Source organism: Prinia subflava, chromosome Z, assembly GCF_021018805.1.
Source record: "Prinia subflava isolate CZ2003 ecotype Zambia chromosome Z, Cam_Psub_1.2, whole genome shotgun sequence".
Classification (NCBI taxonomy): Eukaryota; Metazoa; Chordata; class Aves; order Passeriformes; family Cisticolidae; genus Prinia; species Prinia subflava.
In genome coordinates this window covers 30,743,649-30,768,373 of record NC_086283.1, presented here as the reverse complement: position 1 = coordinate 30,768,373, position 24,725 = coordinate 30,743,649, and the positions used below count along the sequence as shown (strand labels likewise).

Genomic DNA, 24,725 nt, shown 5'->3' with positions numbered 1-24,725 from the left:
TACCTTCTTTGCTCTTATTGTCTCATTATTTGTCCTGTCTCTGAAAACTTTTTGAACTTTTATTATTGTATTAATTTTTTGTAACCAATTTTTATTCTTTATTAAATTTTCATAAATTTCAAAAAGCGAGTGATTGGCGTTTATCACAGGTCACTTGCTCTTTTCCAGCCAATAAACATTGAAAAAAGCCTGATGTGTGTGCTGTCCATCACTTCTTGCATCTGTTTCTGATCAGCCCGGTGCAGAACTCCACGGCTAATGCCGTGTAAAATCTCAGCAAGCCTCAGTGGATTTGTTCACTTGCAGATGTTCTGAAGAAGTAGAAACTGTGACAGAAAACACAGCATGGTTTTGATACCACACACTTGTATGCTGCTGCAAGCAAAACTTATTGTTTTCCTAATTAAAGATAATCAGTGTCAGACTGACTAATTACTAATTACTAATGACTAATTACTATTTTTTTAATTACTAATTACTATTTTTTATTTAATTACTAATGACTGCTCGGCTCAAATACACAAATCTTTACCCAAATGAGTGAACTGTTGGAGTAGTGTTTAGGCCTTTAGTATTTAAAAAGCTGACTTAGGCATTCATCAACTGACTCTCCGTCTGTCAGACAAACAAGAATCTGCTTTTCCATCCCCAGGTAAATATGTGCTGCCTACATCCAAAAGTAATTAATATACAAAAGTAATCTCAACTTGTTAGGAAGAAATTGCCAATAACCAATGGTTTCTTGAAGCAGTGGCAAGCTAGAGGAGCCTTCTCATAGATGCAACAATGCCAAGCCCTTCGGCCTAAAGTCCTGAAGACTTCCTTGTAAGGCTGGATGGAGCCTAGTCAGTTTACAAAACACTGCAACAACTGCAGGAACTGTGGTAAGTGTCTGGGCAGCTCCCCTCTTTCCCGCAGCAGAGTTCAAACCTCATTTATAAACTGAACCTACTAGCAGAGCTGGAATGGGTGATGTGCTTCTGGGTCAGCAGAACTCTAAATGTCCAGTGTGATGCAGGCTGACATCACCGAGGGTTTCATGTGTTACTGCCCTGTTCCTGTGCAGCTCCACCGCTCCAGTTACTGTCAGCTCCAGTTGTCTGGCATCAGGCACAACATAGTGAGATGAGTGACACTTCCTGAGGGCTCCCTGGAGCCTTGGCCAGCAGGGAGGGTCTGCTGCCTGCAGCTTCAGGAATGCTGAACAATCTGTTAGACCTGTCAGAGTGACCCCAGGTAAATCTGCACACAGCAGCCCCATGTAGAAGCCATGCATTTTAAACATGGCCCTCACCTCCACCTTCTCTGCAGCACCTTTCCAAGGTGTCAGAGGCTGAAACACTTCAGAGTCAGCCATAAATCTGCACGGATCTAATCAGACAGGAAAAGCAGGGGTGGCTTTAGTCAGATCCATCTGAACATTCCCTCTCTTTCTGCAGAACAAAGACATTTCCCAAGACCTCGAGGGGAGACCTCACCCACTTGTCTCCTGTCTGACAGCCGAGGGCATAGGACTAATTGGGTTTACAGGCTTCCTACCACGTGGATTAGTCCTACTGCCTCTTTCCCAAGGAAGCAGGTGACAAGCACTCCCTAAAGACTGGGTCCCTTTTCCTTCCTCCTGCTGATAGACAGGGCCCCCTGACACAAGAATGTGTTCAGGAGCTGCTGCTACCCCTTCAGAGTAGTGCAAACCATCCAAAAGCTGTTCCACCCATCCAGCCTGGGTCTGGGGTTCCCTGGCACAGAACATCCTGAACACTGACTTCTTTTACTGCACACAACCTGGCAAGACAGATTTGTCAAACTGTGCCCATTCCTGCACACAATACCTGTGTTGTCCATTTCATAACCTGACCTGCAGCAAATCCCCTGGATGTGAGGGTTACCACCACACCAACCCACGCAACAGCGCGGCCAACTTCCAAACCAAGCGTGTTTGTGTGGTGGGAATGAGTTCATGCCAAGATGATGGCCAAGGCTGGAGCCAGCCGAGAAGCTGGGGTGGCATAGCTCTAGGGGAGCTGGCACAGGAGCCAGAGGCTGGAGGAGGAGCCGAAATGCAGACGCTAGGGAAGGAGGCTGTCAAAAGAATAGGGTGCCAAATTTGGAGGGAAGCTGGCAGAGGAGCCGGAGAGAGGCCGGTGGAGAAGCCGGGTATTGGAGCAGCCTTAAGCAACCTCCACCCTGCTCCATCCCGGGGGAAGGGCAAAATCCTCGCGGGGGACTGCCATGGAGTCTGGAGCCGCCTAGGGTCGGCTGTCGACACCCAAACGCTTTTCCAACGTGAATGACTTTCGTGACGAGAAGACAGTCTGCGCGCACTTCCTGCCACCCCCCCAAAAAACCCCGCTGTTTTAAAGAAAAGCCACCCTCGCTCCAGCTGAGCATTGTCCTTCCACGGGCTCCCTATCCCCTCCCCGCCGCCTCATACCCGACCCGCGGTCCCCCTGGTTCCCCCTTCCCTGCTCGGCCTCGGCAGGAAGGGGAGGGACCGTCGGCCGATCCAACCGCCTGCGGAGCTGGGAGCGACCGGGCAGCCCCCGCTCCTCTTCCCCGGGATCGGCATGTCGGCGCCCGGGACGGGCAGGCAGCCGCTGCCCGCGACGGTAAGGCAGGCTCGGGGATGCGGGGAAGGGTGTGAGGAGGGCGGCGATGCCGCTTAGCGCTGCCCCTGGTGCCCCGCGGCCCCGGCGGGGGAGCGGCTCCGCGCCGGGCACCGCCCTGGGCGCGTCCCGGGCCGGGCCGCGCAGTGCTGGGCAGCACGGGCAAGAGGAGCAGGCGCAGCGCCATGGCTTTCGCCCGCTGGTGGTACGCCATGGTGAGTGTGGGGGAAAGACCCGGCAGAGCCGGGACCACCCCGATGAGGAGCGGGGAGCACCACGGGAGCGGCTGGCGGGGGGCACGGGGTGCGGCGGGCGAGATGGTGCCGCCGCTCCCCGGTTCGGGATGGAGAAGCGGGTAAGCAAAGGGGGTTGTGGTGCGCCTAGAGGCGAGACAACGCCTTTTTTTTTTTCTTTTTTTTTTTTTTTTTTTTTTTTTTTTTTTTTTTGTTAAAAAAAAAAAAAAAAAAAAAAAAACCAAAAAAAAAACAAACCAATGCTTCAGGTCAGGTGGAAGCGCGGTGTGCTCCAGCTGTCCCTTCGCATCCGATCCGCTGTCAGAAAGCGACACAGCCAACTGGGGGTGTTGGTGCTGTTAGCAGTTTTAGTTTTCGCCCGACTGACTCAGGCTCGCGGGGTGATAAAACCGCACCAGAACGCGTAAAACAGGATTTTATGTGGAAATGTTCCTCTTTTGGGAAAAACTGCGCTGCGCTTTAATCCCGGAGCGTGTTCTTCATGCAGGTGGGTAGTGGCGGTGCTGCCGGGAAGAACCGTCGCTTGCCAGATCCTCCCTGAGCAAACCACAGTTCTCTGACGGCTCTGTGTGGTTGGAATGGACTTGGGTCGCTGCTTATTACTGTGACGAACCCGCGACTGCTTTAAAAGGCTTTAAAAAGCCTTTAAGAAACCTTTGTGGTTTATTACACATAGGAGGAAGCAGTTGGTATCTGTATGGAAAAAGAAAAAAGTTTGCATTCTGTTAAAGTTTTACAGAAGGCATGTGTTGTGAAATGTTGGTTTCAGAGAAAATAGCACTGATCAGGTCGATTAACTCTCTTGAAATTATAACTGTAGTTTTAAGTTCTCCACGTAGCTTAGATCAGTGTTTTAGCAGTGATTTCAGATATCAGTGTGGTGGAGGTGATACAAAACCACTAAGCAGAAAGTTTGAGAATTACTGCATTAAGCTATGGAATGGGTGTAAAAGCTCGTGTCATTGCATCCAGGCAAAGACAAGATAGTAAGATATGGCTATTTGCGATCAGGAAAGAAAACTGCTCCCCCAGCTGCTCCTTTGGAAAGCTGTGGTTGTGGTTGTTGGCTTTTGTGGGCCTCCATGTGGGACTGGAGCCCTCTCTAGTGTATGTGATCCACACTGGGGAGGTAAGAGAAGCAGGAAAGGTGGGTGAGAGGAACAGACACAAAGGAGATTAAAGCTCTACTGGCTGGTGTATTTAAAGCTGGTGTTGGATGTAATAAGAATCTGGGTTTCACATTCCTATTCCTTACCTGGCTTGACTATAACTCCCCTGGCAACTCTTGGCATCTGACAGTTTTCCAAGCAGTGTCAAAAAACCCTGTCTTCCTCCCGGTTCCAGCTGAGAGCGAAGGTCAGGTTCCCATCTTCTTAAATATCTGTAATGCTGAGTTGATTGACTTCAGCTGAGAATCTTGCAAGACTTCGCTTCTCACCCAGTTATTGCATGGAAACCAAAGGCTTGTTAATGCCTTCTAAGTCTCCTGAGGTTTAGAAGGCATTTCTTGGAAGCAAAGTCTTCAGTGAGAGTTGAATTTTTGTGCGCGTAGGTATCTGTTCAGTTTTTAGTAATTCTCTCTGTGCTTTTTCACCAGTTACTTTCTAGTTTACAAGTGCTCTTTGAGTCTGAAGTTTAAAGGTGTGTCTTAATAGTGTGGTGACATGTTTGTGCACTTTAGAACAGGATGAAGATCTCAGGATAGACTTTAATGCTCGTGACACTTGCATATTTTCCTGAGCATGTGATTATGGGTAGGATTGTGTGTTTTGTTGGGTTTTTTTTAAGTTAGTAAGGTTGGTAAATATTTTGAGCCAGCTTAAAAGCTACAAGGAATTGTTAGCTTATGAGTTAAACTAAAATTGTCACTTTAGCTGTACACTCACTGCTGATGTGAGAGAGCTGGATCTGCTCTGGTCCGCTGCCTTGGTTATGAATCTGTATCTCTGGCACTGTAAGGGAAGATGAGCAGGAAAAAGAAAGAGTGTCCAAAGAAAAAGTCAGCTTGTCATCATGAGTTGTGAATATGAATGAGCAGTGAATGTACACTATCCCACAAAACCTGAGCTTAGCCTTCTGACTAAACAGATTACTTTACTGTCTGTTTTGTTAGTGGGTTTGTTTGTTTGTTTTGGTATATTTAATTTTTTTCTAGTGGAGGATTCAAAGCTTGGAAATCCAGATAAGAGAAGAGCTGTTGAAGGGCATTATTGAAATTATCCTCATCATACCTTATGCATCAACTGTTCAGCAAACCAGCATGGTTTCTTCAGGTGTATGATGAAGTTGTGCTTTCCAAGGTTACCTTCTTCAGGACAGCAGATTTTCTTGCAGGCGGTACTTTCACAGGCTGTTTTATTATCTGAGGCCAGGGAGTGAGTATCAGGGCTCTGTGTGTACATGATGGATTACTCAACTTACTGGAAAAAAACCAAAACAAAACTACTTTGGTCTGACCGTATGTGTGTTGTTCCCTGAGCTGGAATAAATATATTTGGCCTCTAAGTCAAAGTCTCTTTATTACAGATGCTGCTTGACATAGCATTCTGGAGGGAAGATGTCATGCTTTTAATGTCTCTCTGACTTGAGTTCAGGGATAGCAAAGTTGTGATCCTTGTCCTGGTCCATTCTGAATCCTCTCTGGGCAGTGAAGCTGCCCTGGGATTCCTCAGGGAGTTGTTCTGCCTGAGGGGTGGTTGAAGGAATCCTGCCAGTCTCCTTCATATCTCCCTCTTCCTAGTCCTGGGTCTGAGTGCCCTTTTGATGCCATGGTCCTCTCTGCTGTAGGTTTCTTTGGTATGAAGATGAGGAGGTGGACTTAGGGTGATTAACCAGATTCAGCCCTGATAAAGGCGGCCTGGCATACTCAGTGGGAAGCAAGTATTTAATTCCTACATTCCTTGACTTGCTTTAGTAAAAGAAAAAAAAAAACCCAAAAAAACCCCTAGAGACCCTGCACTTCAGTTGGTGTTGCTGCTTTTAAAGCTATGTCTGAATCTGAAGAAAACAAATTAAAGCAATAGAAGACTTTAATAGTTGGATTCAAGACAATACTTGATTTTTGGAGCATTTTGATGCTGAGGGTATCCATGCAAGAAGAGAGCCTGATCAACAGTGTTCTCCTTTAGCTCCTGAGCTCCTGGAAGTGCTGGCTCTGAAATTCCTGTTCTGTCAGCAACAGGACACTCACTGCCATTGCTCTTACTGATATGTGTGCAATGTGCTTTTATTGTAGCAATGAAAAGCACAGATAGCTGGGTAAATTGTGTCTCTACTGGAAGTGCTATTATGGAGCAGTGAATCAATTAATCTCTTACCTGAACAGACAACCTTTTGGGCTTGTTTTTCCTCTAAAGAGGCACAATTGGAATACGAGTGTAACAGTTCCAATTTTAAAACTCGTCAAGTGTCTTAGTCATAACCAAACTAATTTTAAAAACTTGAATTGTTAGTTGTCCAAAACAATAATTGAAATTTCGGTTGCTGTAGTACTTTTTTTAGCTTGTATTTTTTCCTGCTGATGTGCTGGAACTAATTCCTGTTGAAGATAGTGCAGTGATACATGGATCATTACTTTTCCCCTATAGCCATGTAAAGAAAAGTCTGTGGGAGCTCATTACTTAGTAAATTAGCAGGCTCTGCCTCCTGCTGCTTAGTCCTGAAAACAGAAAGGAATAAATGGGTCTTGAATAATCTCCTGTCTTTATTTAACAAAACAAACCAGATGTGAATCCTCCCTCCCAGATGTCTCAGTTTCCATGGAAAGTTACACTAGCTGAGATGCTAGAGAGTAGCTATATATGTTGCCTTTTATATTCTTGTTTTTGCTTTTATTATTTTTGAAAACAGATTTTTTGAGGTACCATATCACCACAGGAAGTTACAACATGCTGGATACCAGTGTGTGTGCTGAGCAAAATGTGTCTTTCTTTACACTGCTGCACATGGGAAGCTACTGGGCTTGCACATCAGGTTAAGTGGAAGGAAGAGGAGGAGATAAAAGGTGCAGGAGGTTCAGGGATCCTGGAAGAATGGTATTTCCTAATGTGACCTGTGCCTGAACTGTTGGAGCATTTATTTATTTCTGTATCAGCACCAGAGTTATGGCAATTATGGTAACTTCTTTCTATCAGGTGAGGAGGGCTGGACATAACAAGCATTTCCGTGCTAAGGGGAGTTCAGATGTTGGAGTGGGTTGCACACATGTTGGTGTCTCTGAGAGCTGTTCAGTTGCTGATGAAGCCTGTCATTCTGACATTTCTAAAACGGGCACTGGAAAGTGCATTGCTGGTGAGGGATGAGTGATAAGCTGAATATCTTCCAGAACTTTTCACAAGAACAGTCATGTAACTGCCCTAAAAGTCATGACCTTATGACTGATTTCTCTTGAAGTTATCCAGCAGGCCAGTTAGAAATTCTGTCCATTAGTGAGAAGAAAAACTTTAAGTGTTCCCTGGTCTCATGTTGTGGTAGCTGAAAGGAATCATCCTTGCACTAAGGAGTTTGACAATGTTTTTGTGTGGAAGATATGACTTAAGATCTAAATAACTACTCATCTATTTTCTCTGTTCACAGCATGGTGACAAGAAGGCAGGTGAAGCTTCTTCCAAGGCAGGAGAGAAAAAAGCAGAAGTGGAAGAGGTAAATTCAAGTGTTTGAACATATTAAGAAGAAAAGTTGGCAGTGAATTTCCTCCTATACTGATTTTTGCCTTTTGATAGCAAAGTGGTAGGTTTTGGACAATTAACTTGTTAATCCAGACAGTCATTATTCATCCCAGGAATGTTTAGTTTTGTCTTGTGCTGCTGAGCAGCCTACTGGAAATGTTTGGGGGTTTTTTTTTCCTCTGTTCATATTTTCCCTAATACTTCACATTGGTATCCTCAGTGGAAGTTACCTCAGTGAACTGTCTGCCTTGCAGTGCTGGTACACAGCTGTGTGGGACACATCTAGTGTCCCTGGTTTTTCATTTGCCCAGAAGTACAGGTGAAGGAAGTTGCACTGTAATGCTTTCCACCTGATGCTTCATCCACAGCAGAAGCTATGTGGGAAATAACTTTGCCTAAGTCTGTTTGACTGCACTGCAAATCAGGCTCAGTGAATGCTTTTGTTACAGTCCTCTGAAGTAGACGGTTCAAGCAATTGCTTTTCTTTCCTGTCCAGAAAGCAAGGAAGGCTTCTCTAGCCTAAGAACATGTTTCTCCATTCCTCTCGAGACAGCTTGTTCTTTTTTTATAGATACTATTGTGCATTTCTACATTCTTGGTTTAATGCCATATTCTTGTGACTGCACGTCATTCTTCATAGTAGAGAAGTGCTGACATTTTTTGTGGGAAGGGTGGGAGTCAAGGCCTGTAGTTTGGGGTTCTGGGGCTAATGTTTCTGACCTCTTACTGAGAAGATCTGTTTCCAGCAAAACAAGACTCTTAATAAAATTTATTGTCCGGATACTTATACATACAGTAGTCTAAGAACTCAGAAAGCATGTTTCCTCTTGTGAATTTCTTCATATGTTTTATTTATTCCATCCACTCTGCAGTGCTTGAAAGTGGAAACAGATCAAAAACCTCTTCCACAGACCCATTGAGGGGCATTAACTTGACTGTGATTCATACCTTTCTCCAAAACATTCTGACTTGTTAAGCAGTTGAGGAAGCAACTCAAAATCTTTCAAGAACTTTCCCAAGAGTCTGCAATATTACTTTTTTTTTTTTTTAAGTCAGAGATGATTCCTATAGTCTTCAATTTTTGCAACAGAAATTTATAATATATCTGTAGAGAGCTTTGGGTAATGTTGTCTAGAATACTGAGTTTGTTCACCTGCCTACTAGAAAAGGTTTGGCATTAAAAAAACTACTAGAAAATGTGAAGATCTTTGAAGAGTTCATATCCATACTGAAAGGAAAACAGTAAAATCAGTATGGTTGTTGTTTAGCCAAAAATAACAACAAACAACTCTTGCCTCTCAAATTCTTTGGGTATATAGAAGGAATGAGAGAAGGAGGGTAGAACTTTGAAGAACAAACTTAGGGAGAGCCTGACACTGATTTAAGTGGGAGGTCCCAATTCGTCACATCATCAAGAGGAATTCCCTATGAATATTGTTAGGGTGTAGAACAGGCTTCTTAACCCTTTCTTCTTGGAGACTTCAAAGTAGACTGAAGAAAACGCAACAGGTTTACTGTAGACAGAAACCTGTTTGGTAAGACATGGACTCGCATAGACGGGATGGAGCTGTGATACCATGGTGGACAGGGCCATGTTGCCTTGGAAAGACTGATCTCCAATCACTTCATTGCCTCAAGATGTTAGCCAAGGAAAAACAATGTCATGCTTGTTTGCATCATTTCAGCAGAGCTGCTCAAGCTGTAAGTCTAGACAGGATGTGGGATCTGCTTGCACAGGAAGGGTCAGCTTTTGATTGAGATTGACACAATCTGTGTCCAGTGATGAGGAGCTGAGTGTGTATCTGTGCATGGAGCCTTGCAGAAACAGACATAAGATGTGCTGGAAGTTCCAGATGTGTTAGAATATGTAATTGAAAAAAAAAAAAAAAGGGCGTTCATCAGTGAAGACATCAATGAAAGTGTATGTGCAATGTGGTGTTAGGCATTGCTCTAAGGACAAAGGCACAAGTCACAGGGATCTGTCTTAAAATCTTTATGTCTTGGTTGTTAGAACCTTACATTTATTGAGTTCACCTTCTAGGGAGGGTCAGGCACTTGCTGAAAATCTCATTCAGCTTTACTGAAATGTTTTCATTCCTTGTGGGTGTGTGTATGGGGTTGTTAACAGAAAAGAAATCGGGGTTGTTGGAATTGCTGGTTGCTTGTGCATGTGAAGCTGTGACATATTGTGGCAGCTGGGATGCAGGTTCCACCCAATGAAAATGAGTGGTGTGCCACAGGTTTCCCATATCTGATCCTCTGTGCTCTCTCTGTGATGTGACATCATTGACCTGAGCCAATGTGTTTGCAGCATGCCATTGCAAAGCATGTGAAGCAGTAAATTTCCTTTCTTCTCCTTCCTGGTGTTCCAAGGCTTTTAGCAATTTGAGGGACAGCTGCTGTGGTTTTATTTTATCCCCCATCTGGACGTTGCCTTCAGCTTACATGTGTGTGTGCCTTTCTACCAATTTCAGATCACTTCGACTTTTGAGGTCTTTGGGGCTCTAGTGCTCTAGAAGCTCTTGGATGCTAAAATATAAATGCTTTCAAGGGCAGATGGCACAAAATCACTGACGAAAAACCCTGGATAGTTTATAAAGCACACGGAACTTAAGAAATTCCTGGCCCACAAATTGAGTCTGGAAGAGTATTTAGAAGAAACATCAACATGGACCTGAACTGTTTTTACATCACTGGTTTTGTTTTCTTTCCTATCTGCTGCTGACCACTTCTAGAGACAGGAGATTGATAAAAATGAAGCTTATCCAAACTCAGGAAGGCAGGTCTTGCACTGTGATGAGGTGCATGGTCCTGCTGTCATAATCTTGCTCACCCTGACCAGTCAGTGGTGCCTGTCAGAGGGCTGCCCTTGGGCCACACTGTGTTCTCTTGCACAATCACATGAAATTCATAAGGCAGAACAAGTGCTCACATTGTGTGTGGCTGTGCTCTGAAATCCCCCTGCTCTGAGCTGATCCATGTTAATAATATGAAAAAAGACCTGTTCTCTTTTTTCTGTTGCAGAGAAATACCAAAGAGAGATTCTGTATCTCTGTAAAAGCCTAGCCTGTGCATGGCTGCTGTCTGGATCTGAAAATGTGATATTAAAAGGGAAGAGTCATATATTCTAGGAATTGGAAGCCCAGCTTAGAGTGAGGCCATATTTCACCAGGTATGGTGTGAAACAGGACCCTCTTTAACGTGTCCTGGCATTTTGAGTTGTTCTTTACAGGACTGTAGGCAGAACCTATGCTGCTTACTCATCCCATTGTACTTTACTTATCAGGAAACTTATTCTTTACTTTGAAAGGATGACAGTGATGATTGCTGCTAAAGCATCTCGGTCCTTTTAGAATTGATTCTTTGCTCTGAAATCAGTGTGTCTGTGATACATTTTGATCTTGAGGTTTGCTGCTTAGGATTCCTTATCCAGGAAAAGCATTAAGGCAGAGTGAAGGGATTATGACTGGTGACAATCTCGTTGGGGTGCCCCCTGCTGGTCTGAGTTGTGGAAGTGCATGGGTAGTTTTTACTGCAGTATTTGTGAGATTTCTTTTTACTTTGGTACCAAATTATTAATTTATATCTATATTGTTTGTTTTCTTTCTCCCTTGTGCCTCACTGCACCTTGGCACTGGCAAGAGGAGGATGTGGCCTTAATCCATCTTCAGCAGAGGTGTGGAAGGGTTCTGAGAAGCACAGCTGCAGCTTCTTTACAGCTTCTTTATCTGTCTCCCTTTTCTGTTTTAGTGCTTCTTTAGGCTAAAATGCCGAAGGTAGTTAAAAAATAACATTATTTCAGTTAAATTCTGGTATTTGCTGAGAGCTGTTGTAATGTGAGTTTCTGTCTTCAGAAGGAATATAAGGTGTTTGTTGCTCGACGTGTTCTTGAATGAAAGATTGATGGGGGAAGGCTGAAATGCTCCTGATTGTTGCCAAAAGCATTTGCAGAAGACAAGGCACATCCTTGCCTCCTGTGGTTTTTTTTCCTTAAGACAAGTGTACTGTAAACATTCTTACTGCAATCTCACAATGAACACTTGAATGTTGTAGTCCAAAATGAACATAAAGTCCACATTTCTGGACACCAGTCGTAATACATGTCTTCCTTTGCAAAATCCGTTTATCAGAAGAATGTATTTCATCTCCCCTTTAATAAACCTGCAGAATTAATATTCCACTCTGAAACTGTTCTGTCTTTTTGAAGCCACTGCTAGTAATGAAGAGTAGATTATAAGTACTTAACGTGCTACAGCTTTTATTCCTTTACGCACAATTCTTTACAGGCCCATAATTCTTTTAATTCATTTTATAAAGAAGCTGTGTTTTGATAATTCATTGTTTCTGTTGATATCAGGTTGGGAATCAAGGTGTGAGTACAGCTGCAAGGCAATTCTTAGTTATTTGTGTCTGAGATTGTCACAGAAGAAAAATACTCTTCCAGTTCTTGGGGGTGGGGAAGAGGGAACAGCTCTGATGTATTTGTCAATAAAGGCTTTCTGAGCTAGTTTGCATGCTTGGAATATCTAACATCCTTATTTTAATATGGGTAGAAGAAGGATAAACCTAATTGAATGATGTGACCAGTCCTTCTGTTTTTACAAATGTATTAAGGGATACCTAAATATCAGAGAAGTTGCTGTTGAAAGGTGACTCTGGGATTTAAAGTGTCTATTACTCCATGTGCTGTGGTAAATATTTACTAAGTGGTACTTATTTGATGTGGTGGCTTAAACTTCCACATGGCTTATCTCCAGGTAGTCTTTCTCTGTTCCAGAGGAGAATTTATTTTTTCATTTTTCTTCTCTCTTTATCTTTTGTCGCTGTTTGGTTTACCAACAAACAAATATTTGCATTAACATGTTTTTTTTTATTATTATTCTTTTTAGTTGATTAGCATAAGTTCATACTCTGAATAAGGATGTATTTCACTCTGTTAACTGATTCTCTTTGTGGAGAGGGCTTTTCTTTGGTTGGTTGTTTTTGGTGGGACTTTTTTTTCTTGGTTTTTTGGGAGAGGTTTAGGAGGAGGGATTTTTTGTTTCTGGGTTTTGGTGTGTTTTTTGGCTTGACTTCTTTTGGTTTTGGGGGTTCTTTTTTTTTATTTTGGAGGATGTTTGGGCTTTTGTTGTTCTTTTTAATAGTTATTTTGGTTTGGTTTTGGGGGTTTTTTTTGTAGCTCAGATTTGGGGGCTGGGGAAAGCTACCCTTGCACCTGAAATTCTTGAGTATGTTGGTAGGTGTCATAAAGACTCCCTTCTCTAAAACAGTACTATATGGATTTATGGAATTCTGTGATTCTGTAATATTTTCGGAGCGTCACAGTTCTGTTAGACGTCGTCTTTGATGCCAAAAGTAAATCTTGAACACTGTAAACCCTGAGCCAGAGGCTGAGCGTGAGGTGGCAGTCAAGATCTTTGGTGCTGAAGGTGTGCCCACAATTTTGCTCTTCGGAGTTTTCTCTTTTTTTTGGTGATTCTTTTGTGGTGACGTAAAGGGGAGGCTAGCACTTCAGATTTTGAGCCACTTGGACAACTGAATTAAATGTTGAAGGATTTGTGAGTAATGCTTATTACAGACTCTTCAGTGCACTATGTCAGAGACAAAGCCCATGGCATTTTGGTACTGTCTCTGCAAAATTGTAAATGCATCACACCTACATCACCTGCCTCCAGGTTCATTACCACCTCAGCTGGAACACTCCTTCCTTCCTAAGGGAGTTAAAAATGTTTATTGTTCTTCTACAAGAGCTGAAGAGTATGTGGAAGAAGACTATCTGCTCCCTTAGGAATGTGTGGTCGGAGGAGAAAATATCGAGGCAAACCTGACATATGACAGAGGGAGGCTGTGATGAGGGTATGTGTGTCTCTGGGGTGTGTTAGGGGTCTTTGGGTTTTGTTGCTGCCTTTTCCTTTCCTGAGGAGTGTGCTGTCCACATCCCTCAGTTTGGGCAGAGACCCCAGGTTCTGTGCAGGTCTGTAATGGGCAGCAACACTGGACTTCAGTCGCTTGTGTGGGAAGGTCTTGGACTGGAACACTCCTAACATCCTTTTAACAGGCAAAAATCAGTGTTAGCGTTGGGTTTTGCAGCACCCTGTGGAGTCTTTCAGGGATGTCATTTTTACCAGTGTAATCCTTGATGTAAGATCCCTCTTGGTTCCAGATTTGGGCCATGTTTTTGTCAAGTTAATCTTGTGTACATGAACCATTGCCCCATCTCTGGAGGTGACTGCCCAATGTGCATCTTTGCTCTAGCTGATCTCCAGATTTTCAAACTAAATCAGAAAGAGGAGGGGGAATTACCTGAATGGCAGAGGTCTCTGGATCTCCCAGATTGTTGCAAGTCTGGTGTCCCATCCACTGAAAACTAGTGCTTCTGAGTTTGCTGTTTGAATCTCTGGTGCTTCTGCAGCCTGCCCTGCTTGTGGAGAGTGGTTCAAATGTGAAATCTTTAATTGCACTGTGAATCTTGTGCTTCTTAGAAAAAACATAATTTTGTCCATAACTTTGTATCTCTACTTCTCTGCTCAAGGATGTTACCTTCTGGCTAGTCATCACTGTCTGTCTGAGCAGCAATAGCTTGCCCCTCTTGTTTTCATGATACTTTTTATATAGTTACTGTTGCATTAACTGTTAGCTTAAAATGGAGTCACTGTGCCACAGGAAATAGGACAGATTTATATATAGTCCATAAAACATACAAGAGAACTCAGGCTGTTCTGGGTGTGCACATTTCTGGGCTCTGAAGTATGCCTCTGTGAATTAAAGCTACGTAGGAGAATTTATTTTTTGATGACTCGCCTTGCAAAAATGTTCTAGGAGACATTTTTAAGTGTGCTTTTTCTTTTTTAAATATTTTTGGTTGGGTTGGGATTTTTTTTGTTTGTTTACAGTTTTACTTGGCTTTTCTTTCATCTATATTTCTGACCGTTATTATGTCTTTTTTTATTTTCTAGAACAAACAAGCAACCGCTAATGTCAGTCAGCCAACCAAAACAGAGACAAGTGGAGCAGATGCTTCTGCTAAGGTAATGTGTACTTAAGGAAGTGATGGTTTTTTACAAGTGAAGAGGATGTGGTGTGACTCCATCCCCTGCACTGGGATAGAAAAGGGTTTGTTTGCCAACATTCAACACCCCAAGGGTGCTTTTCATGACTTGCTAGAAATTGTAGCATGTTGAAATAAAAGGGGAGCACAAGTCAGCAGAATGCCAGTGTTAACATGGTGAGGAAGTAAATGGTAACATTATTTCTTTTCACATGTTCTTTGTTAGTCTCTCAGTTATTTTAAAGAATCCAGGTCCCGTTGATGTCAGTGGGTACCTGCATTTGACTTTTGGGAGGCTGTGTTTCTTTTTTCACCCTGAGGTGTTTGTGTTTTTTGGGTTCTGTTTACTTGGTAGAACTTGGTGTGCTTGAAAACCTGACAGCTTGTCTTTGCTCTCATTTCCCCTAGAGCAGTTCAGCTGATCATTCAAGAAGCATTTTAAAGCTGAGTAGCAAAAGAGTGCAGATGATATTTTCTGAGGGGTAACAGGGTGCTCAGTTCTTGCAGGGTATTGAAACAGGATGTTAAAAATACTCTTGTTGATGCTGCACCTGGTAGCCATTGTTAGGTGCATGGTTGTCACAGGTGAGTAAAATGCAGATCACTTAAAAGAGAAGTAGGAGTATGTTTTATTGATATAAATAAATATTTTTGGTGAAAGTTAGTGAGGTTTGAAAGTAAAGTTTAACTCCACCTGGAGTTCAGGGAGAACTCAGATTGGGCCCATTGTGATGGCAGTATTCAAGAGTGAGGCAGCTGGCTGCTATTCAGCATTGGAGGTAAGAGCAATGTCTTTGTTTAGTTCTGGTACCGTGTTCTGTAGTTTAGTTACCTTGAAATTCTGGGTTTCAGAAGTACCTTTTGACAGATTTCTCAACCCACCTTCACTCCCATGTGTGAGCCAGGGGCTTTCCCGCTCCTCAGTTCTCACCTACAATGTGAGGCTGGCAGAGTTCCTAAGTCACTCTGGGAGGGATCCACAGATCCAACACAGTGTTCCATGTCTGGAGAGAGCCTATTTTTTGAAGGATCCTAGCAGTAGGAAATGTTTCTGCTTTTGAATGTTTTTTTTTTTTTTTATTTTCTTAATCAGTGCTTTTGTAAAATAATACACCTAAGGACAGCTGCATGCTTCCTAAGTAATTTATTTTTCCTTTTTACTCAGTGAGAGAGGAGACAAAGATATTAATCCTGTTGTCCCTTTCTGTCTATCACTAAAGAGAGCCCAGCATTTTCTAATTTTTTTTCTTTCTGTTCCTTGCACTTTGCCAAGGATTTCTCCTCCTAGTCAACTTGGATGTCACCAGCTGCATAGTCTCAGAGATGCTTACATCTAATTTGCTGACTGACAGATCTCTGAGTCTTTTTTTTTCTTTCAGTATATGTTCTTTCTGTTATAAGTAAAAAGAACTTTTAAGTATGGAAGGCACAGTTCATACATGCTGTTAAGCCTAAGAACTGGAGGGTGGTGTCCTGAAAATAATGCAATGGAATTGCCAGGAATTGCTGTATATTAGGTTAAGGCAGCTTAGGTTGTGTATTTTAGCAATATTTGGTGTTTATTCAGTTTCTGGGACATTCCAGCATGCTTACTGGTAAGGATTATGTACTATGAAAATACTCACCTCATACTATCTAATATTGAATTTTAATCAAAATGTAATTTAAATTCAACCTTTTAAGTTCCCACTCAGCCATTTCCAACTTTTTCCACCTTTTCAGGCTAAATCTTTTGGTAATTGTACGTTTTACTCTCAACAATCTCCTGTGGTCCTCTGTATTATCTAAACAGAGGAAAACTCAGATTTATTGTAGTTTGTGCCACCCATACCTTTTTTCAAGCCATTTGTCTGGCTATTTTCTTTTCTGCCTTTGTTTTTGTCTCTAAAAATATTTACTGAAAACAAAAATTTTGCAGTGGGGTTTTTTGGGGGGGTGTTTTATTTGTGTGTTTTGTTTGTTTTGTTTTTTAACAGGAATTTTACAGGAATGAATATTTCTTGAAAAGGCAAGACAGCCCTTTCTGTTTTCCTGTAAAACATGATCAAATCTTTTAGTGCAATCAGAAATACTCCACCAGTTTTTGGACAGTTTGGGACTTCTGTTTCTTCTATTATTTATTTTGCCCTTATGTAGCTTTGTTAGTTCTGTTGGTCAGTAGTACTTGTCATTACTTATCATAAATTTCTATATCCTTATCAGAGGCAAGGGAGGTGGTATAGTTAAGTTGCTTCAGCTCACGCTTCTTATTTTTTTAACCTGTTTCTATCTTATGGTGAAATTAATTAAACTGAAGAACCAAGAGGGGGTTTGCTGCCTCCACAGCAGACCTGAGTAATTTTTCCTTCAGCTAGTAAGTAGTAATAACTGAGGGCTTGTTTCTTCTGGGGTTTCTGGCTTTCAGATGCAGGAGCTTGGATGTGGTGAAGGATGGTCATTATGTCATGCTGAGCATGTGGGCAGTCTGATTGTCCAAGGAAGAGCACTCAGGTGCCTGGTTTTGTTTTCATTGCACTGTCCCTCAGAAATGCAGTTCTCGGTGCCTTCGTTTTACACCTGTGCTTTCTGTTGTGTCACTCTTGAGTTCCTGGAATTGCAGCCAGTATTTACTCACTGCCTCTGCTCTGTGTGTTCTTAGAGGGGTGTTAATTGGCTGTCTAAGTGTCCCTGTGGTGCAAGAAGTGCTGCCTCTCTTGCCTCCTTCTCTGCTTTAAGGGCACTCAGGAGGGTCAGTCAGCAACCTGGATGTGCCCAGTTTTTGTATGACTCAGATCTAAACAATTTAGAGAGGCTTCACTGAAGCAGAGGTTCTGACTCCTTTGTTTCTGTGACAAATCTTTCCTCATTGATGGGGGAGTCCCGTTCGATGTTGGTTTGGACCAGGGGGGTTTTCAAGTGAGCACCTGGCTTGTCAGGTAAATGGAGTGAAAAAGGAAGTTCAGGTAAGGCTGTCATCATCAGGAATGTTTACTGAGTTGTCTATAAGAGCAGCCTCTTCCATGTACATACTGACTGCCAAGGTGCATAAACCAGGTCATGGCTGCCAGGATTAGCAGGCATCAGTGGGGAGGAAAAACTGAACTAACCTCCTTTCTCTTCAAAAGGTCTCCAGGCAGTGCTGCTGTGTTTCCTTTTTACAGCCTTTAATGAAAATTTTGCCAGTCCCACAGCTGTCTGGAAAGCCAATTTCCACCTCAGTGTTCTATCGTGTCTATTAATAGAAGGCACTAATACTTGAACACAGCTGGATCCAGCCACTCTTCCTGAATCTTTGTGTTCTTATATAGTATTTCTGTTGATAACATGAAGTTTTGCTGCATTTCATGTAGCAGATTTTTTTCATTGCTTCTAATGAGTAATTATTTTCTTTTTCTGACTGGCTGCTATAGCTTAGATAAGTGAGAATTTTTGTCTGTATTACTTTCATGAACTATTGAAGCATACTGGGACTGTTCAACAACAGTGGTGGAAATGCAGTAAGAATGATTTTTATTTCTGATTTTCAGAGGAGGATTCTTGACCTTAATGACATGAGGAATTTAAGGTCAATTGATTCAAGCTGGCACCCAAGTTAACACTATTTTAAAGGGGAATTCTCTCTCCTTTCTCATGCAACAAAGGAGAAAACAAGGAAAAAGAGGAGCGGTTGCTAAGTATCTTAGAGTGAAATTCCTACCATTCTTGCAGCAGGCAAGTTTATCTAGTTTATCATCACAAGTGACACATACTGTCAGTGTTTTTTTCTGCTACACACCTTATTAACTGTCACCAAATTTTTATTTTGTGAGCTTAGCAGATAGGTACCTTATTGTGAAGGAAGGAATTTTTGAGTGGAAGGCATCTGAAGTCACAGGATTGTTTGGGAATGTCCACAGAAATATGTAAGTTTATTCTTACATTCCCAGTCATATTGTGAAGGTTAGAAGACTATCTGTAAAATTTGAGATTATTCAGAAAAATAACAATTCAGGTTATCTGAGGACTTCCTTTCCATGTTCTCTCTGGGGTAGGTGCATGTCATGACACAGTTTCACAATTTATAGGTGTTCTGCAGCAGGATTGTGGCAAATTATGGGCATCTTCCTGGAAGCTGCCCTCAGAGCTGTTGGCAGCATGTGAAAATCAGGAGGGCTGTGCCTGTGTGGAGAACAGTGCTGCCTTTCTTGGTGGCAGCAGCATCCTAAAAATAAACCTAAACATTAAAAATTGGAAGCTGCTGGAGTACAGAAGGTGCCTCATGCATGGAAGAGCTGGCCTTGTGTAAAGACGCAGGATTTGCAGCTTGTAGACCTGTGCAGTGGTCAAAATAGCACAATCCTTTCACAAAAAAAAATTTTATACTTCACTCAGAAATGGGATCTTTTCTTTGTCCGATGTTTATCCCTTTTAATCCAGGGCTGACTAATTTGTTATTATTTGCTCAAGATAAAAGGCAATACAGAGGCTATTATGAAAAAGTGGGTGAAGGTTTTGTTAGTGGCATAAGGGCTTTTTCTTTTAAAAAACAAACTCTCCCAAACTACTACAGATATTGAAAATTTGATTATGTGGCAAAAGAAATTCAAAAGCAGATCACTATTGGTATTTCAAGAAGCACCTCTTAATTTCTAAACCAATACAGATTATTTGGATTTGTTATGCTTAAGAGTAACCCTAGTCAGTCAGGTTTAGGCCTTAAGTGGACTAAACCATCTCAATTACTTTCAGTTAGTAACATCCATGTACTCAGAGAGTCTGGGTAATCAGTCCAAATTTAGAGACTGTAAACTTGTAATAGGGCTAGCTCTACTGAGGGGAAATGAGCAGGTTCCCTCCCTTGGCACCAGTGCTGACAAATCAGAAAGTGGAAGGCAAGTACTGCTTTTTGAATGCTGAATTTAGCTTCACCCCTTGCTTTTGCCGCATGTCTCTCAGTGACAGCTCAGTGACAGCTGTCCCTGCTGGGTCACCCTGGTCTGGCCAGCTCCAGAAGCAGCCCCAGAAGGATCAGGAGGGGTTTGCTCACTGTGGCTCGGTGTGGGAGCCCGAACCTGCTGGTCTGGATGCCCTCCCTGTGCTGCTGGGTGGGAACTGTGTGGCTCAGCACTCTGCCTTGCCAAGGGCTTGGCTTGGCCAGCAGCTCCCGGAAGCCAGCCCCAGCGCCAGGGTGAGGAGCAGCCGTGTCCTGGTGGCCCTGCCGGAAACAGGAGCCACACGTCTACCATGTAAGTTAGCTGTTCTTGCTTTGCTTTCCCGCTGCCTCTGCGGGAGGCTTGTTTGTGTTCGTGTTCTTTGTCTCTTGTTGTTCCTTTTCGTGTTTTTTTGTTTTGTTTTGTCCCCTTTCTCCCCCTTTTCTTGGAATTTTGTGAGCTACGATAACACAAGCTGCCAGCTCCAGAGCTTTCTGGCCTGACTCCTGTGTCAGGCGGCTTGACTCATTCCAGAGCAGTGTGTAGTTAATAAGCTTTTGAATTTATTTTGATATACTGGAAAGAGCCTTTTCAGACACCACATGACACAGCAGTTTGGAGAAGAGAGGGACAAGGAAGAGCAAGTTTTAAAAGTGGTGTCTAAGTTGTTCTGTATTTATATTTTTGTTTTGGAGTGGGGTTGGTATTTTTTCCTTGCTCATGGGCCATGCTGTTCTGGCTTCCAAGACTTGTGTGATTTTTTTAGCGTACTAATGCAGAGCCTGTATGCTTGTACAGCGTATTACGTAGTCAGGGTGTGGTGATCGACAAGAGCAAATTCTTGTTTGAACTGCGCTCAGGTGTCAGTCATTTATTGCACTAAAAATATATGATCTAAAAGATGCTAAAACATCTGAGAAAAAATAGTACTTTTCAATAAATTGTATTGTTTCTGCAGTAGTGAAAACTAGATAGGTAGGCATTGCATAAGTTATACCAGTGTTTAATTATTACTGGTAATATTGTCTCTCCTTTGAAGAAAGTTAAAAGTAGTGCATGAAATAGCCCAGAATTTTTAAACATTCTAGAACAACTCTGCTGAGGTCTTGGTTTTTTTTTGTTTTTTTTTTTGGTAACTGGTTTCCTCAAAGTTGCATATTTTAGATTTATATAAACCAATTTATAATAGCTTTTTCTGCACTAGACATTCTGTTTTCTAGACTAACATTTGTTACTCTCAGCCTTTCATATAACACAGTACTTTTTTGGTTTGGCAGTCTGGGTTTTTTGGGCTTGGGGTTTTTTTTTTGTTTCCTTTGAGTGGTTAGATACATAGGGTATGTAGAGTTTGCAGGAAATTCTGTTTTTCTGTTTCTGGTTTGGAGTTGTAGAAATGAGCTCCATGACCAGCTCATGTAGAGCTCATGTACAGCTTTGCACATGAGGGAGACACTCCCAGTTTGAATTCTGGGCAAGGCTATGCTGCCTTGGTGGCTCTTGGAGGACTGGTAGTGAGGACAGAAGAGAAACCTCTATCTCCAGAAAGCAAAGGAACTGTTTCACTGAGTTGGTCTCCAGCCTCTCCACTGTCACCATTTCTGCCCTTTGTTTCCCTAAAAAGAAGATGATTGTGATCAATGAGACTTCGGGGCTTTGTCCAGAGTCTCTTCTGCCAAAGGGAGAACCTGGCAGGGAGACAGGGAGGGTGGTGGCGTTCAGCACTCTTTGAGAGCTCCTTAAGGCTCAGAAACCCTGCTTTTCTGGAAGAAGTCAGGTCTGTGCCTGCCTTTATGCCGTGCTCAGCACAAATGCTGGAACCAGCTTGAAAATGAGCATTTTTGATCCCCAGGAGGGAAGACCGCTGTGAGGCTGGATAAAATATCACTAAAGTGGAGGTTTCATATTTTTTAACTGAACCATAATGCAAGTATTCCTCCAGAGCATGCTGAAGGCCTTTCTGAATGTTTTTGAATTGAAGACGATGCTGAAGGAAGAGGTGCCCCAATCTACCTCTTTTTAAGTGGGAATAGTAAAACAATGTTGAAATTTTCTAAAATGATTGAAGAACAAAGCCCAAGGACACACCACCACCACCCCTGATTATGCAGTGTTGCCTTTGGATGATATTTTAACAGCCAAATTCTATTAAGATCTCTTGTCTTGGTGGTATTTATTTATTCTCCTGTGTTCTACATTCATTTTGGTAGCCATGTGTGTATCACTCCATACAACTATTCATGAATAATTTTTTCTTTCCATTTTCTCTGCATTCTGGGACTGAAAAACAAATTTCCTCTTCTGAGTGCTGCTCTCACACTGGATATTGCCTGGCTTGATTATTGCAATAGATAGAAGTAATAGAAGTAACAATAGAAGTAATTTAGTTCATAATCTCAAGATTAAGTTGTAATTATATGTAACTTTAGTGTCTTTTTCAACCCTCTTTTAGAGAACACTCATTCTGTTTGTGAGTCCCTGGTTCTGTTTGTAATTCCCCTTTGCATCCCAGCTCTGCAGAGCAGAGTGTTGCGTGACACTGCAGACCAAATGACACAAATCCTAGCTGAGCTCAGCAGCTCAGCATGGCGTGTGGCTGGCACCTAATCTCTTGTTTTCCTGGTGTTTATTTGTCAGCCTGCAGTTTGCTGCTGCAGATAACTGTGGAATGTTCTGGTGTTTAAAACAGCATGCAGAAAATGGAAACAGTTGGCTGGAGAAGTTGCAGCCAAATGCTGAGTGCTCACATAAGGCAAAACTGAAAAGAGGATTTTTGAGCTGCCCATGAAAACAGGAGAGCTCATCTGCAGTGACTGGCTCATACAGTACTGTAATCCTGTCTTGTGCAGAGTGGGAACCTGAGAAGAGGCATGACAGGACTGGGGCACTGCTTCTAATGTCTGAATATGACTGAATGGAAGTGAAATTTCAGTGTGTGCCAGCTTGTACAATTTATTGTGACAGAAACAGGAAGTTTCTGTGACAGGAACAGGAGGAGGTAATGGAAGAGCATGCTTTAAGAGAAATACGAATTGGGAGTTTAAAGTTGATTGTTGATTAATTTAAAAGAAACAAGCATTGTGCAGCCTGAGATACTGAATTGGTCTGTTTGCAGACACACAGAATGTGAAGGCAGCAGATGAAGTCTGCTTGGAATATACTGACTTTGTTTCCAGATCACTTCCAGTATCATGGAAGGACATTAAATAGAAATTGCCTTTGTATGTAGTCAAACCTTTAAAGAACTAAGCCGAGCTGCAAGACTCGGCTGCAAGTCTAATGGCCACAAATTGAACTGTGAGTATGTAAAGTTCTTGCTGTATACTTAGTGTGCATGAACTGTGATCAACTACTAAACTCTTTTCTTCTGCTTCCAAAGGAAGCAAATGGGCATGGTGCTTCTTGCTATCAGCTGTGGGACACTTAAAAATTTTTGACAATCCTAAGTTCCTGCATATGAGTAAGCATAAACTGAGGTGCTGGAAGTTAAGGGAAGAGTCAAACAGTACAAAAATAACTTAAAGTAAAATGCCATTTGCTGGCCTCAGTTGTGTTTTGTTCCAAAAAAAGTTGTTTCAGAGTCTTAACTCTTCCTAAAATAAAGAAAAACATGCCAGTGTGAAGCCTTGGGCCTGTCAGATTGCTGCAATCCCGACATCTTAAAACAGACATCTCACCTAAAGGTGGTTTGACAGTTTCTAGGAGGTGTAAAGCCTGTGGCAAATAAAATGCTGATCTTACTGATTTACGTGATAACATTTTGTTTAGTGTGAACAAATTCAAATGCAAGTAGATTTTCTCTAAAAACACTGCTTAAAAACCTATTGTGTTAAATTTGACTAGTGTGGTTAGCCAGCTTTAGCTGATGCATAAAATTCTGTAGTAAAATACTGAAGAGTTTCATCTCTGTGCCAGAATGGCAGAAATTTTATTCTAGTATTCAAAGTAGAATATTCACACCAGTGAATCTCTGTAATTTAAGTTGTCTAGCTCAATGTTCCATGACCATCAATAAATTTAGCAGCACCTGAGGCTGTAAAAGAGTTTTACAAGCTAATCAGCCCCTCAATATCCTGGTTCAATCCAGTTCCTTACAAAAAATTTCATGTTTTTGTTTCCTGAGGAAATGGCTGTATTTTCTCTGTGTTTTTTACCATCTCTAAATGCTGGTTATCTTGCTTCTGGGTATAGATTAATAATAATTGTTGCAAATGCTTGTTCTGTGTGGTGAGAAAATGGCAGAATAATGAAATTTTAGGGATATTCTTTTCTACGATGGTAGCTGCAGAGTTTTGAACTGTAATTATAGTAATAGATTGTAGATATTTTTCAGTTGTATTCACACCAGCTGAATTTATGAGTGCTAAAAGCACAAGGAAACATGTCTAGAGACAGGGTTTCTGCTTGTTGTTTTGTTAGGGTTTTTTTTTTTTTTTTTTCAAAGATAGGTCTTTAAAACCAGGTATATTGAAGAATTCAACTACAGTAGCAATGAATTTAAAAACCAGCCAAAATAACAACTTTGGCAAAGAATTTTAGATTGAGTTAGAACAGAGCTACATAAAAGTAACTTGAACTGTCCTCCAAGGATTTTTTTGCCCCACCTACCTTCAGTGGCTGGCAGGGGCAGGAGACTTTTTTGTAACATGCAGTGTTGGTGGGTTTCAGTGATGACAGGGGGCTTTAGAAATGAAAGGCAACTTACACATGGGCAGTCAGCCATCAGAAATTGCAGCGTAAATCATTTGGAAATGATTCTCAGAAATGATTCTCATTGGTTCTATAAAGAAACGCATCACAACAGGACAGTACAAGTGCACCAGTGTCTGAGTAATATGCAGGTACTAATTATAAACCTGCATCCTGCTCTTCCATTTCACTGGGTGCTTAATATTAAGCCTCCACAAAATTAACTGAGAACTTGAAATCTTGAGAAAAATATTGTTTTCTTGGTTGTTGTGGGTATTTTGTCATTCTGTTAAAAAACAGTTGTGTTTCTTATAAGTGTATTAGCAGAACTGCGTATAAGAACAGCAGTTGCAAAATAGTAGGATATTTCCAAAATTACTTGGAATGGAAAATGACATAGGAACACTCAAAGTTGTAATTTTTTGACTCAGCTATTATAAATAGTGTAACTATAAAAGAGATATAAAAATTAATGCTTAATCATTTTTTCCCATTTTAAGTCACTGCATGTCTGAGATGCAGTGTAGCTTTAAATACACATGTTTATAGATTTATGTATTTATTTGTACGTGTGC

General features: G+C 41.9%; 1 protein-coding gene across 8 annotated transcripts in view; it reads left to right on the top strand.

Moving 5' to 3' along the window:
- The first annotated feature begins 2,192 nt into the window (after positions 1 to 2,192).
- Positions 2,193 to 24,725, top strand: part of CAST (calpastatin) — a 55,001-nt gene continuing 32,468 nt past the window's right edge. For 2 of the 8 annotated variants that reach the window (XM_063421588.1, XM_063421586.1), the window contains exons 1-4: positions 2,199 to 2,609; positions 7,436 to 7,501; positions 10,552 to 10,699; positions 14,484 to 14,555. Coding sequence is in view for 5 of the 8 variants with exons in the window: in XM_063421585.1 (XP_063277655.1) it covers positions 2,568 to 2,609; positions 7,436 to 7,501; positions 14,484 to 14,555 (180 nt within the window). In the remaining 3 variants the exon portion in view is untranslated. Of the gene's footprint in view, positions 2,610 to 2,710; positions 2,822 to 7,435; positions 7,502 to 10,551; positions 10,700 to 14,483; positions 14,556 to 24,725 lie in introns of those variants that run through there. The other 6 variants (XM_063421592.1, XM_063421585.1, XM_063421582.1 and 3 more) reach the window with 6 other exon arrangements.